The sequence below is a fragment of the Etheostoma spectabile genome, chromosome 23 (genome assembly GCF_008692095.1).
Source record: "Etheostoma spectabile isolate EspeVRDwgs_2016 chromosome 23, UIUC_Espe_1.0, whole genome shotgun sequence".
Taxonomy (NCBI): Eukaryota; Metazoa; Chordata; class Actinopteri; order Perciformes; family Percidae; genus Etheostoma; species Etheostoma spectabile.
In genome coordinates this window covers 16,999,078-17,025,148 of record NC_045755.1, presented here as the reverse complement: position 1 = coordinate 17,025,148, position 26,071 = coordinate 16,999,078, and the positions used below count along the sequence as shown (strand labels likewise).

General features: G+C 39.4%; 1 protein-coding gene across 3 annotated transcripts in view; it reads right to left on the bottom strand.

Annotated features, from left to right (window-relative positions):
• Positions 1-26,071, bottom strand: part of btbd11a (BTB (POZ) domain containing 11a) — a 172,761-nt gene that overhangs the window by 13,111 nt on the left and 133,579 nt on the right. For 2 of the 3 annotated variants that reach the window (XM_032505608.1, XM_032505610.1), the window contains exons 3-9: positions 19,141-19,351; positions 13,275-13,427; positions 11,846-12,011; positions 7,472-7,561; positions 4,836-4,937; positions 3,930-4,023; positions 1,082-1,217 (exon numbers count right to left, since the gene is read on the bottom strand). In XM_032505608.1, the coding sequence (XP_032361499.1) occupies positions 1,082-1,217; positions 3,930-4,023; positions 4,836-4,937; positions 7,472-7,561; positions 11,846-12,011; positions 13,275-13,427; positions 19,141-19,351 (952 nt within the window). The remainder of the gene's footprint in view (positions 1-1,081; positions 1,218-3,929; positions 4,024-4,835; positions 4,938-7,471; positions 7,562-11,845; positions 12,012-13,274; positions 13,428-19,140; positions 19,352-26,071) is intronic. The other variant, XM_032505609.1, reaches the window with a different exon arrangement.

The following is a 26,071-nucleotide window of genomic DNA, read 5'->3' as shown; positions in this document are numbered from 1 at the left end:
GGGGACCATAGGCAGGCTGGGGGAACTCATATTAATGTTAAACAACCTCAAAAAGTGAAATTTCCATGCCATGGGACCTTTAAGAATTCCTTTAACAAAAATCTAACTCTGGTCCAGCAAACTATAAAAAAGCCCTACACCAAAACATAAGAAGTGTCCGTATACCTTTGGCCATATAATGTACATGAGGTCCATATGAGAAAATAGTTAAAGAAAATACATGTATTATTTGCCTTACTGAAGGTAAGATGAGAAGACTGATATTAGAAACAGCTCAGTGACATGTTAGCCTAGCTTAGCACAGAGAATGTAAGCAGAGGAAAACAGATACAACAAAACAACTAAGTCATGTTTAAACATATTTTGTGCATTTAAGATGTAAAACCAAAAATGTGAAATGTTAATTTCATGAGCAGTTTAATTGCAGATTTGAGCTTCTTAGTGCCCAACAACAGCTGAACATGTTGGTTGCACTGAAGCCCTCTCCTCAGACTCCTCCACATGAAGTTGCTGGTTACTTCCCTAAGTCTAAACAAAACCCAGTGTTAGAAGAGTTTAAAACTGCATATAAAATGTAAAGTAAAAGTGTAACATTTGTAAATACTGCAGTCTCATTCCTACTTCTTTTTTGCCTTATATTAAAATCTTACACCCCAGCATCTCACAACCAATCCTAATGCAGTTTAAATCCACTCACGACACACTGCAGCCTGATCATCATCCTATAACTGACTGTCTTAATAATGCTGCATTGTGTTATTGGCTACTACTACTCCACTTCCTGACAGCTCTTCACTGCCCTGAATGTTAATGGGCTTTATCTTATTCAGCTGCAGGGAAATGATGTCAAACTGAAGCTATAAGTGCTGCTGAATAGACTGCAGCACTTACTGTTGCCTGCTGTCTGACAGAGACACTCAGATAGCCGTCTCTCATACTGCAGGATTTTGTGAGAGGCAGATGGACCAGGACACGGTGTGTAAATGGATCAATACTGTGGTAATGGATATATCTCTGCTGGCTGGCACTTGAGTGTGTGTGTGTGTGTGTGTGTGTGTGTGTGTGTGATTGCCTGTATTACCTGTGACCATGTGCTGCTGCCAGACTGTATGAGTTCATGTCTCCCAGCGGGGAAGAGGAGATGCCGTTTCGACACACGGTCCCGATCATGGGGTCTGCCCCTCTTTCCAAAAGCAAACTCACCAGCTCAAAGTTACCTAACCAGGATGAAACAGATGAATAAAGGGTGAATACCCAAAAATAAGGCTTACATTTGATGATTTTAAACAATCTGTGTTGATCAGTGGTGGAAAGTAACTAAGTATATTTACTCAAGTATTGTACTTAAGTAAAATCATGAGGCACCTGTACTTTAAAGTCACTATCTATCGCCTAATGCAGTAACAAAAGGGGATTGAGTCTATGACCTACCAATGGAAGCCCATGTATTTGCATTTGCAGTATTCTAAACTGGGTGTTTGTGGCGACATTCCCAGGGAGAAATCACAAGAGGGGCACAGTTTGTGACGCGTTTTCCATTGGTCTGTCAGAGAGGGTAGACAGAGCCAACGCAACAGACTCGCTCTTCAACTGATGTGTGTGTGAACCAGCGTACTGTTATTTCCGGTCAGTACTAGCGTTGCGAGAAAATGGTTAAAATGGCCAAACAAAGATCTCTGGGAAGGGAGATTCAACACACCTGCAATTATGTAGTATATAATAACAATCTGAGCCTGTCAGGGGCAATAACAGCACTTTTAGTGGATGGAAATTGACAAAGATTTTCTTTTTAAAGAATAGTCACTTAGACACAATTACATGGAAGAAAAAGGGTCCAGGTTCAAATACATTGACATGTTATGTATTTCCATTTAATATTACTTTATACTTCTACTCTACTACATTTCAGAGGGAAAGGTTGTAAGTTTTACTCCACTGCATTTACCTGACAGCTTTAGTTACTGGTTACTTTGCCTACTACGGCTTTAAGGGGAACTATGCCGTTTTTTTAGCTTAATTTACCTTAACTGAACAGCTTTGGGGCCAAATATCTATTCTGAAGCTGTAGGGCAGCCGCTATAGAGACCTATAGGTTATAGAGAAACCTGCGAGCAAAAAGCGAGAAAACATTCTGCACAGTCGAGAATGCCTTCTGGTGAGCTTATGATAAAGCAAAGAAATGGGCAAAACTGCATATCGCCCCTTTAAGAAGTAACCAGGTCATTTTGATACAGGTACAATTTTGACAGTATTTCCCGTTTTTGCTACTTTATACTTCTACTTACCTTCATTTATTTGACACCTACTGTAAAAAACATATGCTATCTGATAAGATGCAGTACTGTCAAGTTGGTACTGTACTACTTTTCTACCCAGTAGTATACAAAGTATCGAAAACTGGCTCCACATTGATGAGCTACTACAGCTATGAACGTTTTTTGGGGGTTTTCTGCTGAGAACAAAACAACTCATAATCCTCGATGTACTCTACCAAGCATTAGAAGAACATAAACTACTGTAGGTCCCAGTTTAAAAGTGATTTAAACACTTCAATGCTGATCTTATCGGATACAGTAAAGACACTGCTCATTTAAAATCAATTGATACCCTATTGCTTACTCAAGCTTTTATGTCCTTGTAAAGTTAATATGACAGTAAAAAGGAGCCTGAAGCTGCATTCAATTATTCTGTGCGCACTCATTGCTATTCATTAAAAACATTTGCTCTGGGATTGTGGTCTTTATTTCATCTACATTATTTATATTTTAATGAGCTGGATGCTAATAGTATTCATGATCTGTGACCGTGTGTTTTGCATTACTCGTTACCGTAGCAACGCAGCTGCCTACACCTTCCTTGCGGTCACTCACTGTAACATGAAGATTCACTGCTGTGATGTTAACTTTGTTATGTTTGAATTCACTTTTGAACACTTTCATTGGGATTAATTAAAAAGGCAGCAGTGTAGTTATCTCTTATTTAAATAATGAGTCAATCATTGGGCAAATATATGCCATTTATGCTAAATAGGTAGGGTGTGTTGAAAAGATTGATAGCACTTTTGTGTCTGAGCTATAAGGGGAGAGGGACGCAATGTCTGCTCAGGTCTGTATGGTAGAACATACAGTATGTGGCTGGAGCTAGCATCTAGCTTAGCATTAAGACTGGAAAGAGGTGAAAACAGCTAGCCTCTCTCTGTCCAAAGGTAACACAATATTCCTATCAGCACCTTTAAAGCTCACTTATTAACATGTTATATCTTATTTGTTTAACTCATAAAAAAACTGTAAAAACAACTATTTGTAGTTTTACACTGGTTGCCTAGCAATTTCACAGTAAATACAGGACTCTGATGACGATGTACCTCTACATTGAATCATTAATTACTGTTATGAACCTGAAACCTACAAAAACTATAATTTAAGAAGACATCTGTGCTTTCTTTTTTATTCTACAGGACTCCTTCAGTTTATGCATGTTTTGTGAGCTTTAGAGCTGTTGGTAAGCACATTTGTGGCCTTTGACCCAAGCCAGGCTAGCTGTTTCCCTCCAGTCTCCAGTCTTTATGCTAAGCTAAGCTAACCAGCTGCTGGCTTTAGTTTCATATTTCATCAAACTTCTCTTCTAACTCAACATTCAGCAAGAAGGTGAACGTGCGTCCCCAAATGTGAAATGTTTCCTTTGGATGCACGTTTGGTTCTGCTCTGACGGATAATTTGAGTCAGTTTAAAGCTCATTTTTGATAGTATGAAACTGCAGGTTCTTTCATAAGGGGCTGCACAACTACACAACAACTAATTAGATGATTAAAAGCGCAGCGAGAATGCCTTCTGGTGAGCTTATAATAAAGCATGTCATGACTAAACCTTTCAAGGCCCCACCAAGAGTAAGAATGCTTGGGTGAACGTGAAAGAGAAATCCACATGTACCTGCAGCAGAGGCCAGCTGAAGCGGGGTCTCCGTGTAGTTCTCCGCCCCATCCTGCAGGGCGCCCTCCACATTCGCTCTGTTATCCAGCAACAACTGTGGCGGGGATGGAGAGAGGAGGAGAGGAAGGACAGGAGGGGGAAACAAAGCGTGGGGAGGAAGAAAACAGGTGGGGGGGAGGGGGGACGACAATGTTACACTCAGGCTTTGAAAAAGTGAAAAGCCTTAACTGTTGGAAAAGTAAACCACCTAGAGTTTGTCCTAGCTCTGGACACACGATCCTATCTTCACTTCCTCATTAGCTTGTTATTGTTGGTGATGACTTGCCTGAGCTGAGAAAGAACAAATCAAAATCGTTTCTTTTTCTATCTCAAAATAACTCTGATTGCGTTGTTGCACATTAATAATTGAAAGGATCCTGAGGGCGAAGCTGTTTATCATGCTTTTAGCCAGTGTCAGCTCATACAATAACTACTGCAACATAAATTATTATATATTTAAAAAAAAAAATGAACAAAACACTGAAATCTGGCATCCCTGAGGCTGTGTATCAGGCTGGCTGAGCTCTGCTCGGTTTAGTTTGCCTCCGGAGTTCTCCTTGGTGCTGTCGGACCAATCCTTAGATTCAGTTTTGGTGAAAGCGGGGCTGGCGTGACTCAGCTACACACATTAAGTGCATACATTATTAAAAACATACTTAAGCTGGAGAGTTTGCCTTGATCAAATCCTCTCCACATAATTACTGCACAGACAGGATCAAGGATGAGAAATGAAAACGACAAATTGCATTATTATTATTATTATTAATATTATTATGATGCACCATAATAATAATTAATCATCATCATTATATCCTCATTTTGGTGCAAAGGTCAGGGCAAAGGGTTACAGGTCATAAACGTCACTACCTGCACGACAGGGATGTGTCCCTGTAACACGGCGAAAGTGAGTGGCGTCCCCTGGCGTGTTTCAGGATAAACTGAGGGGTGCTTGTTTACTGTGCTTGGCACCTGGGAAGTCATAGGTGAAGTTCAGGGAGAGAGATATACAGCCATTAACATTCACAGCTCAGGGCGGGAGATGGGGGTGAAGGGAGGAGCGAGAAGCAGTGTGCAGCAGGGGAAGTGTAAGCAAAGGAGGGCAGGAGAGTGACAGAGAGAGATTTTCCTCTTGAGTCTCACAGAAAATCTTCAGCAGCTTGACTTCTATTTCTCATCTCAATCCTCAGTCAGAGTATATTTGCCTGGGCATGGCTCGGATGACCACCCTTTGTACTATCTGCCTAGCTCCTTCTTTAAATAGGGTTTCATTTCAAAGGGGAATGAAACCAGAGAGAAAACACAACATTGGCAAAGTCTACAAACACTGTCAAGACGGGTGGTGCTGACTCATGAACAAAGCGGCGTCAGAGTAAAATGAAACAGCCACACAGCCCCAATGTTGCTGTGTGATTTCTGAAGTGGCTTTATTACAGGATAATTTACAGAAATTATTTCTAAATATCACCTGGAGGAGGCCTTCTTTTTTTTGACTGATGTTTAATGTAATGTCACACTTAATCTGAGCCCTGATGCTACACAACAGAGGGAATGTTAAGGTTTTTGTGTTCACAGCGATGATGAATTATTAATTAGGTTATAATATGATAGTTTCAGCAGAAACAGAGAGTGCATCATGACGTTCAGAGGTATTTAAACAAACATCTGAAATAGTGTAATTTTCAATCAGCGTTATGCAACATCATCTGCTTTACTTAACTTATTAAAGGCCCACTTCACCCAAATTATAATCAAAAATGTTAGGCGTATTTAGCCATGCAATAGTTTCCTATGCTGAGGTTTTGAGATTTCTGTCGCCACCTTTAAACAGTAGAGGTGACTGGGAATTCACTTTGTGTTGAACATTTCTAATTCACAGTAACGTGTCACAACCCACAGAACAAATTTCTCCCATTGAAACAGCAAACATAAAACCTGTTGACAGTAAACTCTAGGGGTTATCTAGGTCAGTGTTTACCTATCTAGCCAAGAATATTAGGGGTTAACTCTTATATATGAAGCCATCATGAAGCATGTTGAGAAAAGTCAGTAATCTCCTTTTTTTTAGTAACACACATCTAGGTGAGACATCACTGCAAACCTGCTGCTCACTGTGACGGTTGCTCTCTGTCCGTAGTACATAAAAGAAGGTAAAAACAGAGACAGTTATCTGGATTATACTTTAGTTACATAAGTATGTGCATAGCCCACTGTAGCTCTACAGCACAAGGTAATTGAAATAATGTAAACACAATTAGTGTTGGCAATATAAGTAAAGCACAACAGCAGTGCTGCTACGGCTTGCTTTAGTTAAGTGGAGGAGACAGGTTTTGAGGAGTTCAACTAACAACCTCTTAGAGGCTTGAAGAAGTAGAAGTAACCTTAATTTCCCAAGAAAAAAAGTGTGAACAAACAACAAATTCTTTATAGTCATACCTATACTATAATTATATTGTATAAACGTATACAGTTTATATACATATATATATACATATACATACTTGTATTGTAATTTCCCCCTTGTGGTATTAATAAAGTATACTTTATTACATTATTATTATTATATAACTTTAAATAACCCAGTTTGACCCTTCAGATTGGCACCCCTGGTGGGGACAACTGATCTAGTTAAACCAGGACATTGTTTTTTGGATAGCAAAATGTCTATGTACCTCTATTGTATTGGTGTGCTGGCTGAAATCACAGATAGAATAGACGAATCTCAAAAGCACTTAAAGAGATCTGCATGACCAGACTCCATTAGAAAAAACATGAGAGAATATGTTGCTTGTAATTTGGGTGAACAAATGCTTTGAACATGTGTCAATCACACTGGACGCCTAGATGAATTATCCAGGTAACGCTTTGCTTTAGAGTCAACACGCCTGCACGGAATCCATGCACTAAACCAATGGAGCAATTACAACAATCAACGATGAGGTCACTGTGATGGAGGAGAATCCATGAAGCATTGCTATTCCTTATTACTCTTACTGCCAACTGAGATTCAAGCAGCTACAAACACACACATAGGACACACTGCAGAGACAAACAAACAACAAATAATAAAGCTTCACTGTTACAAACACTGATCTTAGTTCAACACAAGTCTGTGCTAGCAAGTTACAATAAGTGCACACACTGTACAACAGTATTGCATTATTGATGCAGTTTAAAACAAACTGCTGCTGAATGTCTACAGTGTAAAATGTAATATCTGACTATCAGTGGCTTATTAGTCTTTATCATTGTTACTGTGCAAATGATCCTCTTTTACTGCTTATCAGTGCACTTCATGTAATGAGCTACCAGGAGAACAGACAGCATGCCGACAGCAGGTGAGACGGTGAAGACAGAGAAAGGGGGGGGGAGAGCAACACAAAGTGGGTTCATCGTTTTCACACAACAAATGTAAATGAACATTTTGGACAAAAAAAACAACAACCAAAAAATGTGGAATCAATGTGACACTTTAAACAGACTGATGGTGTCTCGTGAACACTGACCTCGCTGTTGATGTCGGCTCCGGCGTCGAGCAGCATCTGAACCATGGCCTCATCCCCGCGTACACACGCGTACATGAGAGGGGTCATTCCCTGTGGGAGGCAGGGAGGGAGGAGGAGGGATACAGGGTTCATGCTGGGTTATTCATTTCTGCAATGTCCTTTTGTAGAAAGGAAAGGTGAAACTGTATTTCTTCCAGGAGATCTTTTTTAAGCCAATCACAAACACATTTTTTTTATTTTCAAAATTGTACACTATCTGAATTTCAACAGTACAGTAGTGCCATCAATTTGTGATTTCCAGTGAATTGGTTCAGTTCTAAACCACAGTTGCGAATGCACATACTTGTACTTTGCTTGTGTATTACCATATTAGGGGACGTTATACTTCTACAGTTGAAGGCACAATATGTCATTTTCTGCCGCTAGGGGTCTCTCAATCAAAACAATTACAAAAGGTTTGGTGACATTGTGAAAAAGCGTGGCATCATGGGAGCCGTTGTCTTCACCACCGTTAGGATTCCTTCAGGAGGTTTTTACAAGGAGCCAAATTATCCACAGGGGTCTCCTCCTCTCCAAAACAAACGAACCCAGTGATTTAATCCAGTAAAAAAGTTGACATTTGGGATAATGTAAGTACCCAACTCACCAAAATATAAACACAGGTGTAGTCGTTTTAACATTGACATTTCAATGCAGAAAAGTTACATACTATTCCTTTAGAAGGCAAATATTGCACTCCACTATATGTACTTGAAAGCTATAGTTACTTGTTAGTTATCTTACCAATTAACATATAACCATCCCATAAAATGTGATGCATTGTTATAGATGAAAATAAAATAGGAAAATAATTACTTTCTTACATTAATGACGCATTAGAAAATTGCCTTTTAATGGCCAGTATGAAAATGAGGGAGGATTACAACAATTTTCATATGAGCACCTGACTATTGTCTGACTATTGTCAGGTGCTCATATTGCACTATTGTTGTAAAACAGACTTGAAAATGTTTTAACTTATCCTTTAAACCACACAAAAGCTCTGAAGTATCATTGCACACTTTATTTGAGATTATGAGTAGCAACAGCGCCCACAGTAGAAGAACTAGGATTGGATCATATATAGCTCCAGGGTCAGTTTGTCATCATACGATAGTGTCATAAAAACAAATAACATGTTGACATGATCACACATTAAGCCTTCTCTATTGTTAATGTGTGTCCTACATGGAGCTAAATTATTGTACAAACAGGATAACTACCTTACACATGGCAACACTGGCAGGTATAGAAAATAGTGTTACCTGTACTGTATATGTTTTAAAACTTCAATAACACATTTCCAAAGATGTTTTCACAGTGAGGAAGGATGTTTGCTTTTTGGATGTTCATTAACACATGGCTTGATTGGAGCGAAGTTTTTTAAGCATTCAACACCCAAAGAGTGTACTACTTGCCATGTTGATTAATTATTGCACCGAACAAACACCCACGATGCTGGGTTATGTCTCTTAACTATACCATGAAAAATGTAGATGTCAGTGGGATCTGCAAAGCCCTAAAGATAACAGCAGTTCTATAAGGAGCTCACCAACAGCTGTGCTCATTAGCTCTATAGAAAAACAAAGTAATTTAGTGTCCAAGTCTTTCCTTAGGTAATGTTCTTTAAATCACATAAGGAACCTCTGAAGTGCAATATGTTCACGATCACTGCTGGGCTACTAATGAATAAAGATTGCACTGACATATACTCAGTATTCAAATATTACATAAAACTCAGTGCCCATTTTCATCCTCATCAGTTTCATGGAGGGCCTAATTTACCAGACATAATCATAACTGCCTCGAAATAACAGTGTCCTTCCACCGAGAGCGACAGCATCGGTGGGCTGTGAAAATCCTAACATGCTAACATATAAGATGTTATGTCTGTACATGTCACCATATGCACACAGAGCACTCGCTTGAGCCTGACACACCCACACACATTATGCTTTCCGAGCCTCATCTCTCCTAAAGCCTCGTCTAAGTGTTTTTGCAAAGAGAAAAATAACAAAAGAACTATATTAAAGGCAGGTAGAGAGTTATTCCCATTTATCAGACTAGCTGGCCAAAAACAAAGAACACTCTAAAGTGGACGAGCTTCCATAAAACAGCCTTTAATCATATGTCTGATCTGGGCCGTTATGTTCGACACAGGCCTTTTATGACTCACTCATAACACACCAAAGCACTTTATGTTGAAGACTGATATCCCTTTGTGGTGATTCATTCTTAAATATTTCCTGGACTCCAATCTTTTTAATCAGCAACCAGCTAAAGGGCGATAGACGGCGAATCCCGATGATCATCGTGATGAGTTCAAATGTGTCTCAGCAGCGATGACAGATGGCAACTTTTACTTTATGCTCTTGTAATGCTGTCTGGTCCCCAGCAAAATGTAGTGAATTAAAAGCCTGTATGTCAGTACAACTTGTTATTTATGTGAGGAGTGAGACAGAAAAGTGTCAGTCAATACAATTCTGTATACGCATAAAGACCTGTAAATACTGAAAACAAAGTCAGGTCTGTTCCAGTCAAGTCATCTGAATGAATATGATATGAATCAAGCTGCCAGGAGATGGGGATAACAAGAAGCTGCATGTTTTCTAAATAATATACATTCAAGTTAGAAACAAAAATGGAAAAAGGGACTTTGTAGTGTGTGTAGAGTATCTGACTGTAAAGCTGCCAAATGAACTTAACCAGGCATAGCTTTCTGACCACGGAAAATCCGATTGCACGATTAGCTTCCACTTAGTAGCGCAAGGAATTACCAATATTTCCATTGACTGGGGAAAGTACAAAATCCCAAAAGACATTAACACTTGGATACAGTAAAATTGAGATATTGAACCAGTCCAGGAAAAGGGTATTGCAATATTAGGTGCAAATGGACCATTAGATCATTTCTTTCGGCTTCATTTTTTGGATAAACAGTAGGGTTATAACACACAGCTACTATCTGTGTTCATTTCACAAAAATATTTCTATCCACTGGAAGTTGTTGGAAATCGTTGATACGCCAACCATTTTGATATAAATCGATTAATCTTGAGTCATTTTTCATGCAAAGTTGCCAAACAATGATTGCTCACGGCATCTTAAATTATAAGGATTCGGTGCTTGAATTGTCTCAAGTGGTAATGAATGAATGAATAAAAACTTTTTTATTATTGTGTCATGCATACAATAAAAAAATGCCCAGCCCGCACAGGCTTACACCATTACCTAGCACAAAGGACCAGATGCCAAAGTAACCACGTACCAGGGGCAATTCTAGGATCAGACCTTTAGGGGGGCTCAGCTCCCAATGACAATGTGACACGGATACAGTGCGTTTGTGTTTTCTGCCCGACCCTTTCCTGGATGGGGTAACAGGGTGCAACAGACACAGGATTTTACGCCTGTTTCAAACCCTTTGAACCTGTAATTGTCCTCTGTCACTAACAGTCACGTTCAAAAACTCTAACTTGAAGTAACAAAATTGATTTTTATTTTTTTTATTCATTTATTTATTTTTTTCAGAATTTTTACGGGGCCTTAGATGAAATTTAGGGAGGGTTTAAGCCCCCCTAAAAAAGGGTCTAAAATTTCCCATGCCACATTCCCATGCCACACAAAAAACCTTCTAGTCTTTAATGCCAAGCTTTAAAAAACAAAAGTCACCAACTTATAAATATTAAATCTAAATAACCACTCCAATTGGTCATCATCCGGTCATAAACCAACTATCTTTGGGTTTTGGAGTGTTGGCCGGATAAAACAAGCTTTTTAATGACATCCCATTGGGGTTTAGTAAAGCGGTTAACTGGAAAATAATCAGCAGATTAATTGAGAATTATTATACAGATTGGTTTTTGTTATTATTTCTAAATGGATTTATGGATGTTTATCTTCGATGATCATCAGAGATCCTGACACTACTGTAATGTGTGGGTTCAGCGGATTGTTGTGGTGTCTTAGTAACAATCTGAAAAGAAGTGATTTGACATTTTTGTGGGGTAAAAATATCATAGCCAATATTCAGATGCTGCCTACTGTATATCTGTGCATATTCGTATACTGTGTTCAACAATCGTATACACAGACGCAAAGAAACCAAGATTCTCTTGTAAACAAGGTGAATTTTGAAAAGTTGTATCATGGTATAATAATTTAGCACATTGCATGACTCATAGGGAGCAGCCTGTGCTCAGCCTATGTGTGAACAGGGATGGATTGCCAGGTGTACTTGTTAGAAATTCATGGTGTTTAACTCTCTTCACTATTGCTGTGTAGGTGTGTGATGTTTGTGCTGTATGCACATGTAGGAGTGTGTGTTAAGTGCCGGACCTGTTCGCTCATGCTGTTAATGCCATCGGGCCCCAGCAGGTTCACGGCCTGCTTGACCAGGTCCGTCCGTCCGCAGTTGAGCATCCTGAAGCCCAAATCCTGCAGGAACTTGGCCTCTGTGGAGGCGGCATCCAGCTTTCTCGTGGCACAGAAACAATCCTCCGCTCTGCAGATGGAAACAGCAGATCCATTAGTGTGATGAAGTAGGAGCTTATCTCAGAAATGGATTTGGAGATCTGTGGATAAACACCTCTATTGCACACTGAAGGAAACTTCAAATGACAGCTCCTCTTCTTTCCCCAACTTAAAGTCTTGAATGTTATAAAAGGAACTTGAACTTTACATGTTTATGTCAAGTATTTCAAGCTGTTCGCATTCAAAGTCCATTCACTTTGCTTGCGTCTTAACTTTCTTCCCTTCTTAAAGTAGCTTTTCTCCAGGTAACGCTTTTGCTGTGACTCATTATTACTCATGCATGGCTCCCGTAAAGCCTCTTAATCCAAGCTGCGCGCAGCTGTCACAGCTGTCCTTTCCCACAGGGTCACAGAGGAACCGTTTTGTGATGTTTGTCAAATTTTACTTGACAATTATGTGACATGTATAATGAGATGTTAATTGCCAATTCACACCTCTTAGTGCTTCATTAATTATTTCTCTGCAGGTATTTGAGATGTGATTAGACTTTTAACCCACTGACACCAACACGACGTCGCCAAGTGAGCGGCTGTGTGACAAATATTGTACACGGCTACGTGCCTGCTGCGGTGTGTTTGTGAAGGAGAGAAGAGAAGAGAAAAGGGGAAGAGAGGGGGAAACAGGTGAGGCAGAAACATGCTGAGAGAAGATTTATCCCCAAGTCATGAAGCCAGCCGACTGGCTGCTGCAGTCCATGAAAGAGGGACTTTATTTCCTAACTGCTGAGTCTCATGAACACACATTTAAGTTTGACATTGCAACAAGATTGCAGCTTATTGAAGTTATATAGGGACCGATCAATCAGTGCCAGGAAGTGGCAATTTACTGATGTTACATGACAATACAAGATCCATACCAACCCAAACTTTATTATACTTTAATTATACACACACATACGCATGCTTTCGTGCTGAATATAGCTTTGATTCAATCACTCAGTTTCTCTGTATGTCAGTGTGGATATCTGGCTTGCATGTTATAATTAGTTCCAGTCCAACAGAGGGCTTTATAGATTTATAGGAAAACAGTTTTTGGGGGGGAAGAATCTACGCCCTGAGAGATTTCTGAGTTACGCTCCTGGGCTTATAGGCTAAATGTTATGATGATTAAACACTTCCAGAACCAAGAAGGACTCTCTCCATCTTTACTCACTGAAGTTTATCTAAACCTGTGGGATTATTTCCGCCTCAAGAGCCGCTTGCTTGTTGCTTCGTCATAAGCGTCACATCCTTACTTTATTTGCCGTGGTTCACAGTCCACGCCAGGGAGCAGCAGCCTGGCGGCCTGCCTCACGTCGTCGCTGTCCACAGAGAAGCTTCGCCGATGCTCGGTGTGAGCGACAGCCACCCGGATCCACTCCATCAGCGGAGGCAGTACCAGGAACGGCCTACATCAAATGTGCAAATCATATCCAACTTGTTGAAACTTAAAGGAATGTAAAATGCCCTTATCCACAAGCAATAAGGATTCAAATAATAATTAAAACACTTACCAATGTACCCTTTAAGTATTCAGAGGTTTTTAAAAAACTAAAAAAAATTTTTAAAAGCCCCTGAAAGTTTATCGATTTCTTACCATGACTGATGGGATCCCACATACACACACTATTTTCTACCAAAGTTAGAGCAGTTTGGGTTATTTTATATGACAGATTTCTTTTGCTTTTGTCTTTTCTCTGTGCTCTTTTCACTGGTTTGAAATGGATGGGCTCCGTTGTTAAAAAGGTGACATGCAGTACCTGTCAGGATATGGATTTTTATTTTTTTTATTTTTTAATCAGAACCTGACAACAGTTTATGGGTCTGATCAAACCACACCTACACTGTCCTGATGAAGATAAGCAGTCTTAAACGCGTTATAAGTGATACCTTACTTATAACTGAAATCTTAAGATGTTTTTGTTTTCATGAGTGTATTGTTTTGGAGAAATACTTATGATTTTAGTTTTCAGGGGCTTTAACCTACTAAACTTAAGCTATAGCATATGTGATGCTGTGCAAACAGTGGGTAATTATATATCATGAAAAAGTGTTTTATATTAAAATAAAAATTGCAATGATATGCAATATGAAGAACACATTAATGTGTCTTAATTGTGTATAATAAAATGCACACAAAAAAGATTTGAACAAGGCTATAAAAGAGAAAAAACAGTTACATTTACCAATGCAGATACACAAAATGTTACATGCCATATTATTATATATAGTTTCATGATTAATGTGACCTGTGTCACATATATTTAATATATTTTACCTAATCCTTTGAAACACATTGCTGCTTTATTCACCTTTCAAATAAATTCACTTAATAGAGATTCTAGTCCACACACTAATTAAAGATGCCCTAACAGATAACTGTCAGGGCAGCTATACTAAATCAATATTCATAATTTATAACTGAGCTAGTCCAGAACAGAAACAGATCTAGATGCTGCAACCTCCCTAAATGCTGTTATTACATTCTTTAATCAAAATCAGTAATGGGTCTTGGCTGGCTGACATGTTCATATATCATCATTTTTTTCCAAGACCAGTGTGTGTGTGTGTGTGTGTGTGTGTGTGTGCGTGCGTGTAGTCTCTAATCACATAACCTGTAAATCCCCTTAACTCTCTTTCTCTCATACACTCTTATGTTGTTCTGTCTGCTGTTTATCTTTTCTCCCCGTAGTGCTCAACAGCAGCAACATGCAGGTAAGTCATCAGCCATTAAACCCCTTTAGATCACTAACACAAGCAGACTGAGATGTTTAACATGCACATTAAAGATATACTTTGTGGAAAATAAAGTTAATTGCTTTCTTCCTGAGAGTTATACAAAATGAAACTTTTTGTTTCCCTGGACTTGATTGAGTTCATAGATCTTATTATTGCTCTGAGTCCATCCACTGGCAGAGTGCCTTCACTATATCCTCCTCATTCACAATAATTATCCCCTCATAAAAAAGGTTCCTTTTCTCTACTTTGTATTAGTGAACTAATGACAAACAGGACAGCCTCGGTACCAAGCTGGTCATTGGTAGATCAAGACACATTTCAAAAATCCCTTTCACTAGCTTCTCATTAAGCAGATCATAAAATAAAACTTTTATGAACTCAACTATTAAGTACTTTTAGCAACAAATGTACACAAGAAACATTAATTATGGTCGAGTTGGGAATAATTCTCACCAGATCTCAGTTTAGATGATATGACAGATTTTTCCTTTCAGGCTTTTAGACCATGAAGCAGTCTCAGATGCACATTAGAAAACCTTAAAACAAATGGGCTTATTTTATGTGATAGTCAGTTAAATCATATTAAGAATCCATCAGCAAAGGTCCCCGAAGAGCTATATTCCCTTATGACTCTCTGGCAACCATAATTCCTCAAAAGAATGATTCAAACAGAAGCACGTACCCAGCTGAGAGGAACCATTTGGGACTGTTACGTTTACCATGCATGCAGCTGCCTGGTCCTTCTGTAATTTAGCTGTGAGCACATGTTTAGTTAAAGCAGCAGCTTTTAGGTATTGACACGCTGTGTTTGACTAGTCTACATTTTGTGTGAATCAGTTTTTATTCCGCAACCAAAGCTATCCTTGTCTTTACACCTACAGGCTGCCAGGAATTTGAACTCTGGCAAGGGTTTTTTAAAAAGCACGGGTCTCCGCTGTTGTTTAGCAGTTGGCTGAGTAATGTGATTATTCAGACCTCCTGCCTTTTCCCTCTGATGTTTCCTTCCCCCTGAAAGACATATTTACTGTTCTAGGTTAGCAAAAGAGAGAGGCTCAGTCTGGAGTGAAAAGAGTGATGATGATGTTATCCATCGATACAAACAGCAGGACTGCACACAGGATATATCATGAACCAAAATCTACTGCAGCTCTGTTACCATTTTAAATTCCTCTAGATTTGTAACCTTTCCTACAAACTTCAAAAATGTGGAGCCATAAACCAATTTTCCTCTCATAACGTCAGGTAAAAGGTGTAAAAGTGATTTAAATTTCACTTAATTTCACTTTACAAAGACTTGTAAAGAGGCTTCAACTAAACAACCCTAGAAGGGTTCATCTCATTAAAACATATTCTCCCTCCCTTCTCACCCCGACATGTTATATAGGCTCTTTTTACTTGTCTTCAACCTTTCAGCAGAATGCTAAATAGAGAATTTTCTCTCCGGGGACCTGAGAGCATGCTGACATGTCACTCCGCCTGACATTCCTTATGCTCCCTCAGGGTTGTCAGGAAAGAGACTTATCTCCACAGCGTGGAGGAAATATGTTGGGAAATCTGTCCATCCGTCCATCCAAATGAAGGCCCTCTGGTTCCCATCAATCTGCTCAATGTCTAGGGAAGTGTCAGCGCTGACCAGCCCACGCAGCATCTTACATCAGGATCACTTGTGGGGTGAAAATCTTGTGCAAAAAAAGTAGGAATGTCTGTACTAACATTTTAGACCAATTGAAAATATTCTAGCTCTGGTGTGCCACTAACTGACAGAGGAAATACAGTTGAAAGGACACATGTGTCTACCTATCAAGACGGAAAGCTTTTACAGTGTGTGGAACTTTTTTGGCAATTGGATTTCAACTTACACAAACATTTCTCAGAGATAAAAATCCCCATGATGCTTGATTAAAGCTTGATGAGTGGAGGCAAAAGACAACATATCATAGCATACAAGTTAGCCAATGTTAATTATTTGCTTTTTCGCAAATTTGACCAATAACCGGAGTTTCCCGCGACTTAGACCAATCCCAGCAGTCCTACGTGCGAGACTCTGTATCAGTATGTGACTCTGAGAGCCAACGACCAAGCGGGAGTGAGAACAGGTTGACGTCACACGTACGTGGCCATATTTGTTTCCTTGTTTAGCGAGACGTGTGTGACTCAAACATCTCACATTTACCAACAAAACCTACAGCGAGGCGTAAACTGTGCGAAACATTTCTGACCGTCTTGCTAACTTGTATACATTTTAACATCAGTGTACGCAGATTTTTCACTCTGATGTTGCTGAAGCGGCCGCTGTTTCAATCCTGTCGGGTCTCTGCAGCGGGCAGCAGCAGTTTCCTTTTTATTTTTAAAGAACTACACAAAAAAACATTTTTTGTCTCCCGCAACTTCACTGCAACAAACAAAAAGCTCCCGCAACATCAGGCATTTTAGGCCGCACCAATCTAAAAAGAAGTCTGCGAAATCTTGGAGAAACTGACTTAAATGCTTGCTGAGGCTTGTGCCATTCTCCAAATGCAGCAAAGAAAGGATGCTTTCTATTGCCTAAATTGATCCTTTGTGAACAGATAAGTTCTTTAAAAAAGGTTAGGTGATCCTTGACAACTGGTAGAGTACGGACATATCACGTGACTGTCTCATATTTACAAGGTATTTGTGTCTGGGTGGTCAGAGTTACTGGTGGATCTGGTAAATCGCTTAAAATATGCCAATAAAAAAAGCTACTTGAGTGTCAGATGGTAGCCAAACATACAGCTGTGTCCCTACCCTTCCTCATTCTCCGGGCTCCCCGCTCTGCTCATTCTGCACACCTGTCTGCAATCAGCTCATCAGCTCTCCCAAGCTGTGTCCAAAACCATTAGCTATCACGGAATTAGCCATTTTGAAGGGATGTTTGAATTCTCCGCGGTTACTTTCTTTCACTATATAGTCCACTTTAAATACCCACAATGGCGCATGCCGGCTGCTAAGTGACACGCGAGCGTGCTCCAAATCACTTTCAACTACTTTCAACTAATCTTCCATACCCCTGCATCACCTAGCCTATGCAATAACAAGCTACTCTTTTAATGTCTGTGTCTTATTCGGTTGCATGTGTTCATACAAAAATTGAGCTTTACATCGTTATCAGAGCTGAATATTTGATGACTGCATTGTTGTATTTTATGTAGTCCGGATTTTGTTTGTTTCAGTGTTCATTTAAAAGGGTTGTTAATCTGGTTCTTTGAGTAAATTTAAGCACACCATAGTCAACTTTATTAAATAAAACCAGATAAAACGTCATTTTTCACATCTCCATTCTGCTCATTCCTGGCCAACAGGCCCTAATCCAGAACCTGCTCTACAATACAAAATATTATCTTATTACCAAACCCTGCCCATGCCCATGCATTTGGGTCCCTCCTGTGTGTTCATAACAGCATTTTTGGTTGTTAGTATCTATTAATCACAAGGCGCTACAAAAACAACATATTTGCCAGTTGACTGTCAAGTGCTGAAATGAAATATCGCCCCTCATAAACGCCTGAACGCACCAGTAATTTTTGTCTCTGTGTGGGTACACCATATAATTTTGGGGAGGAGCTGCAGGACCCTCCATGGTTGTGTCCTTCGTTCAACAACTGAAACGGGAAACAGCTTTTGTCTTCACCTACTGAGCTTTAACTCAACCTATGAGATTATTTCTGACTGGTAAAATTCTATTCTGTTTCCACACTGGGTCGGCTTGTTTGAGTTCTAAACCAAAGACCATCTGATTTTAACCCTACTAGTCTGCTTTCACACTTGTTTATAGTGTCCTACATTATGCCATAAGTGTAGTTACCATAGAGCAACTGTTCAACCCCATTGTTGAGAAATAATGTCCTGCACACAGGGAAACTAGAGAGACAGTTACAGTAAGCACCACTGAAGGGAACGGAATAATCTGTGCTGCATGTTTTGCTTCTCTACTAGGACAAAATGTATTCTTTTATCTTTCCTATGTTTCTGCTCGCAATTCAAGAAGGCCACCTATCTATATCTATGCCATCCATGCAAACATTGAGTTTTCTTCAGTAACAGTACGGATGACAAAGACTTAAGCTCAAATGTAACCAATCTGGGACCACCTAATTTAAGTGGACCTGGATAGGACTCCATGGTCCACAGAGAGTACATATTAGCACATAGTCCTTACAAATCGACCAGAGTTTAAAATTACAACACATAGACAGCAGAAGGTAATGGACATCCAAAAACTGACATCTGAAAAGAGTGACATCATGCAGAGTTTCCAGCAGAACAAGAGCAATCCCGGAAGTGGAACGTCCTGGATATAGACTAGGCAAACTGTTACTGGATTTGGACTAAACTAAAAGTGTGAAAGCAGCATCATCTCCATACCTCTCAGTCTGTAAAGTGACTTTGGATGGCTCAACGTTGGGGTTCTCCCACTCCATCTGTGGACAGTGCATGAAGTAACACAGTGTGTAGAGGGCTTCAGGCTCCCAGTGCACTGTGATGTTGGTGGTCTTCTGGTGGACGGGAGTCCCGTTGCTGGGGTTCTTGATGTGCAGGGGTTGGAGGTGGTGCATGGCCCGGGATACCAGATCACCTGGAGGAATTTTTCATACATGAGAAAAGATTTTACCAACATGATGGGATGAAGAATAGGGGAAATAAAAATGACAGGAATATAAATTCATTAAAGATAATAACATTGTGTAGTATGCTGAGGAAAGAGCTAGTCATTATAAAAAAAAAGTCCTACGCATTACTCTCAGAGCACAAATTCAGTTCCTTCACCACTCCTTTGTCATGGGAGTACTCGCAACACTGCTGGGATCAAGTGGATACTCACTCCTTCAACCGCTCATTCTCTGATTCACCGTACATTTAGTCATAAACATATACCCACACACTCCTTAGTGAGTGGGAAATCTGCCTTGAAATGTTAGGCACGTCGTGCTTCTCTCAGTAAATCACTTAGGACTCAGAGCTCTTATTCTATCCTCGTTTTATCTTAGCTCTTATTTCTCTGTTTTTCTTCCAGTTTTTGTACACGAGTCTTGGGAAAACTAGAATATCTGTGTCAGTGTGAGTTTGCAAAATGTCAAAGGAATCTGGGAAGCATTTTTAGGCCTTGTGAACTACCTGCCGTTAGAAATGTGATTGTGGGCTAGTAGGACAGTCAGAGGCATGAGGGATAATCATAGACTGGGGATCCTTTAGATTGTTCTGAGAACTGCAGATTCCGTTTCAACTTAAAAATGACGTTGGCGTGACCAAAAATACCTCACTCTGTCAAAATAAGAGCACACTGCATTACTAACTCCGACTCCATCACAAAACTGTTGGTTTTGTGTGTGACCTGGTTGATCTTCTGACTTTTCACATTTGATCACTCATTATAGAAACAATGGTAAATCAAAGAAATACTGCAATTAAAGTCTCTCAAGTCTGTTAAATCCATCTAGCAGCTGGTTAGCTTAGCAAAACATGGGCAGGTAGCATAATTTCATTTTTTTCATGCACAAGACAAAATGTGCTTTAGAGCTTTAGAGGTGCTGGTAGTCTGATTTTGTAAATTTTATGCCGGCCCCGCTGTTTGCCCCTGTTACCAATCTTTGTCCTAAACTAAGATGACCTTTTCCTGGCTCCAGCTTAACATCTAACGGAGAGATAAATAGATTGGTCTGGAACCAGGCTACCACGTTCCCAGACATTATCAAAAACATAACGGCCAAAAATATTAACAAAAGTGAAAATAATTAGTGTAGCTGCCTCGTGATTTGGATCCGATCCAAAATTGAAAGGGTTTTTCCTTTGCCCATGTTACAGCCTTCCAATAAGTTTCATGAAAATTGGGCCAGCAGTTTTTCCGTACTCCTGCTGAAAGACAAACAAACCAACAAACTGAACTGCAAACATACACTCCTTGGCGGAGGTAATCATTAGATACAAACTGCAATATGCTGCAATGATGCTTATGTACATTGTAGGGACAAAAGTATTTTCACACTTTCACACATTAGGGCTTGCATAAAGGTCGAGAATAGACAAAGTGTGCGTAATTGAGGATGCGTGAATCAAAAAAGGTTGTTTAGAAAAGCCTAAATTCAATTTATTCATGATGGAGGACATCTTGCTATATTTTTCCCAACATCACAAGGACTCACACAAAAAACCTTATAACCAAACAGATCTCTGTTAAACTTCCAATGGCATAAAAATTTCACTTTATTGAGTTTTTTTAACATTAAGTTCCCCCAGCCAGTGGCTAGAAATGGTGATAGATGTAAACCGAAACTTGGGTGTCCTGCTCTGCTTTTGAAAAAATGAAAGGTCAGATGGGCCAATCTGGAATCCTCCCCTTATGATGTCATAAGGGGAAAGGTTGCCTCCCCTTTCTCTGCTCTGCCCGGCCAGAGAATTTGGCCCACCTATGAGAAAGAGAGAGACATCATGGCTTTCAAACAAGCGAAGCATGGTGTCCTAAGGAAAGCTCATTGTGGGACTGGCTCTAGTGGCTGTAATTTTGCGCCAAGGCTGAAGTTTGGGAGACTTCAAGTATGGTATTAGGGGAACACTATGGTCTCTATAAAAGCATCCAAAAAGCAACATGTCATCGGACCTTTAAAACTACACAGGCCACAGAGATTAGGTAAACCTTTATTCAAAGCAGAGAATAGAGAACATGTTCTGCTATTTCACTTTGATGAATGTTGTCAATTGCTTTTGGTATGAACCCAGTTCAAGCCGTGAATTTTAAAGTCTGAAATCCAAAACTTGTGTAATATTGAGGCAGATTTTCAGCGCTGACATTTGGAGAGACTTAATTCTCTAATTCAGGATATTGGCAGCTTTACAGCAGTTTATCGATGAGGTAATTAGTGATGACTTCATGGAGAGGGACATACTGCAGTATTGCGCTGCAGTGTTGATTTCTCAGAAAAATGAATACCCGCATTAATCTAATTATTTACTTGGTTTTTTGGAACGCTGGAGGTTTGAGGCTTATAGGAGAACACGGACACTGAGTTCAGACAGAAAACACCACAGCCTGCATCTTGGGACTTAATGCATTCTCTTACTGCATCCATGAGCAATATGTGTATAAAACAATATATGTGAAAGTCTGAAGCTGTGAGCTGCAGCGCTCACAGTAAACACATCGCAGCACAACACACATCCTCTCTTTGATCCTGTTTGATTGTTTGTTACAAAAAATACCCAGTCTGAGGAATTTTGGGCTGTCTTGAAACCTCATTGCTTAGACAGAATGACACGGTTCGAGTGCGCTCCAAGGTTCTCCATCTGTTAGACTAAAGGCCCCTGACAGAGTTCACAGGAAGCCAGACGTAAACAGAGCACGATGCTCACAGTTTGCACTCCTGCTCCAGGGAGACTCATAGACAGTTATCTAGAAAGAATCAAAAACATCAATACATATACAGTATGTGGGAATTATACAATACTGTTGAAGTGATTGAAGATGTGTGGCCGAGTAGGACTCCTATCTCTAGGTATGACACATTAGACAAACATGATAAGGTATGCAGCTCCTGAAGGGGCTTGGTGCAGACCAAAGAAATCCTGATAAGACCTGCGACTGAGGAAGATGTGACCTACAGCCAGTGCTACAGTTGTCTTTGACTTTGGGGAACTAATATAGTTTGGTTTGAAGTTATTGGGATGTTTCTAAAAAAAAACTTCTCTCAAATCAGCTTCTTAATATGATTGCTGGGCTCCTACATGAACTCCACCTTTTCTGCAAAGGTTTTGGTGATTAAACATTAGAAATTGTTGCAATTTGTGTTCTGTCTGAGCTCTTCTGACTGATTTGAAAAGAATTAATCACATACTTCTGTGGACTAATAACATTTTAATCAAAATCTGATGACAGTTGGAGGGTTGTTTGTCTACCAAATGTGATCAAACCACATCCACATAGATCACCTGAGCTTTTGAGTGTTAAATACTCCAACAAATAATATCTAAGGCTGTTGTTGTCAATACTTTAACTTTGATTGTTGCTTATTTAATCATTCTTTTTGTTTTTTAAGATTCTTTTTTTCTGTGTTTTATGGCCTTTGATCGACAGGATAGCTTGAAGACAGGAAAGGGGAGAGAGAGGAGGGACGACACGCAGCAAAGGGCCACGGGTCGGCTTTGAATTTGGCCCGCTACCAAGGCCTCAGCCTACATCTGATCTTATTGAGAAAAGAAGCCAAGGTTTTAGTGGTGCAAAATGAGAAAAACTGATTAAGAATTTCTTATCATTTAGTTAGCAACAGTCCTTAACCTTAAACAGACCATAGAGGTAATCATTAAAGGCAAAAATCATCACTTGCAGCTACACTGTGCAGCTTTTTGCTATGCTGGATTGGTACTCAGTAGCATTTAGCTTTAAACATCAATTAGACAAATTCATTCAGCACAGAAAACCTTTCCACTGCAGGTAGTCAGGTAGTCCCCATGCTACTCAGTGCGAGTTTATGCAGTGTGCAACTGGCATGAATATTAAGAGGAAGTGAGCTAAAGATTAAGGAGATCAAACAAAAAAGGACTGAAATATGCATTTACATTACAAAATCCCAGGTACTCAGTGGGAAAACAATACAAACTAACTACTAAACACACAACAGAGAAACACAAAGTTCAAGAACTGAGAATGCTCCCTGAGGTTGGCGGATCTTGCTGAGCATAAACAGAACTCTATAACCACAACACGTCTATAAATAAAAGACAACATCTAGTTTATTACTACAACAACATAGCAGAAAGCCACCGTGCAAATGGTTAAACCATCGCTGTCCCTCTGAGCTAAAAGCCAGCTAATAATCTTTCTAAGCTTCCTTTGCCGTCATTAATTGTTCTTGTGACTTTGGTTCTGTCAGCAGGACAACATTTGCTCCAATCTCCTTTGTTGTAATTATCTAAGCAAAAATCCTATGGGGTTCATGCTTCATCTCATTTGAATTAATCATAGGGGACAGCTTAGTGTCTTCCTTTTCTCCCAGCCAAGTTCGGACTCATTAAAGAGCAGAACTTTGTTCCTTTTTCCCTAAAAAAAAATGGTGAAACAGCACAGAGCAGTAACTCCCTGCTATAATGAAATGTCAATACTGTAAATTCTGTCTTACATAAGCTGCAGACCCTGTACTCTTGTCTTTCACTACTACATTAAAACACATGAGAAGTAATGTTTTCACGTTTCAGTCAATAATTTTCGCGTAACAAGATGAAAGTAACCTCTGATTCCACAAAAGCAAAACTTTAACAAGACTAAGAGTCTCAGTGAGGCTTATTCTTACTACTCTTATAATGTTACCACACTGCACATAGCTGTACATACTGTACATATCTGTCTATATGGTTCATACAGAATATCCATATTTCATTGTTTTTTATTATATTTTCTGCTAATACACAGCATATATCCATGTTTTTCCTACTACTATTATAATGTCATTGCTACTATGTTGCACATATCTGTACATGGTGTTCATACATTGTTCATATTACAATAAAACTGCAATATATTTCTTGTCCTGCCTATGCAACACCTGTCTATATTTTAATATCACATTGCACTTTTCTGCTTTTTTGCACTTTTGGTTGGATGCAAACTGCATTTCGTTGTCTTTGTACTTGACTCTACACTATGGCAATAAAGTTGAATCGAATCTAATCTAATATATTTAAGCACAGCAGTGCTACTGTAAATGCTAATGCTAGCATGGCAACACGCTTATAGAGACAATGTTAGCATGCTGATGTTCAGCATGTTCACCCTCCTATTATTGCATGCTAACATTTGCTAATTAGCGCTGATTACAACTGAGGCTTATGTAATTAGTTTTTGGTTATAAAACCAAAGTATTGACGATTGAACATTCTGACCAGATGATATCACTAAATGAAAAGTCATACTGTAATCAAAGTAATCACAATTCATCCTAAGGGGAATATAAATGTGCCAACCAAATTTAACGGCAAAATAATCCAATAGCGGTTGAGATATTTGAATGAAAACCACAAATATCAACTTCACATGGGCAATTACCAGAGTTAGTAGGACACATCTTCTGGGGACAAATTTCATGCTAATCCACCTGCATTTTGAGATATTTCAGCATCCAAACATGTAGTTCCCCTTATTTGCACTTTCCACGTCTCAACTGAATCTTTTTGACGTCAGCTTTAATGTTTTCTCTTCTCAGTGTTAGAATATCGGGCCAGGTTAATGTTTCTCTTTTTAAGTTAAGATTGCTTTTAAAACATACTTCCCATTGCAGTTTGTATTTTCTAGGTATCAATGTACTCCTACTCTGCAGCAGGAACAACAAAGCACAATGTAATTATGTGCTCATAACGAGAAGCCAGAGAATGTGGTTAATAATTATAGAATAATTATTGTACTTATTGAACTGTGTGTTAACTTTGACGGAGAGTAACTGAACTGTGATAATACCAATATTACCAAGGACCATTTGATCCAATTTTACAATAAAAATTGCACTTGAAATTAATAGGGATGTAACCCCACTTTGAGTATGTGACGTTTCTTTTTTTGCATAAGAAAGAAAATGGTTACCAATTTGAAATTGAACACATTCAACTCTACACTGTCTTGCACTGTCCATGCACACACAAGTCCATTTAAATGCCATATAGCAGACTTTAGGCCTTTAGGGTGTTAACGTAGGCATATTTAGAAAATGTATAATGAAAAAGAAATTCTGACTAGGTGTCTGAAAAACTTACAGTACATGTATAAATTAATTGAACAGATGTGATTGTCAGGTGTTTCTAGAGCACATTGCCCACAATGTAAAAAAAAAAAGTCAGCAAACAAGCTTGTAATTCAAGCAGACAAAGTGAGGTGAGCCAACTTCTTGTCAAATGTGAATCAAGATTATCACGCTGAGACAACTATTGTGTTCCCTAATGGAGGACTGAGATGGAAGATTGCTCCGCTATCCTGTGACACACTGTCATGGTCTATAGCTTCCCGGGGGCCGGGCCGAGGACATTTAATCATCACTTGGTAATACGACCAATTCGGAGCTCTGCCTTTGGGGCAAATTAGCAATTTCATGGCAACTATTAATCACAGTCAATCTCAGGACGTGTCATCTTCAACACAGAACTAGCAGATACTTTGTGGGAATAAATCACCAGTAGACCTATATAATATGGGACATGTGAAGGGAGGTCAGTGATAACGTAAGTGTTTGAATAGATATTGAGAGATGCAGTACAGTAGCTGCTTTTCAGACTGTGTGTGTGTGTGTGTGTGTGTGTGTGTGTGTGTGTGTGTGTGTGTGTG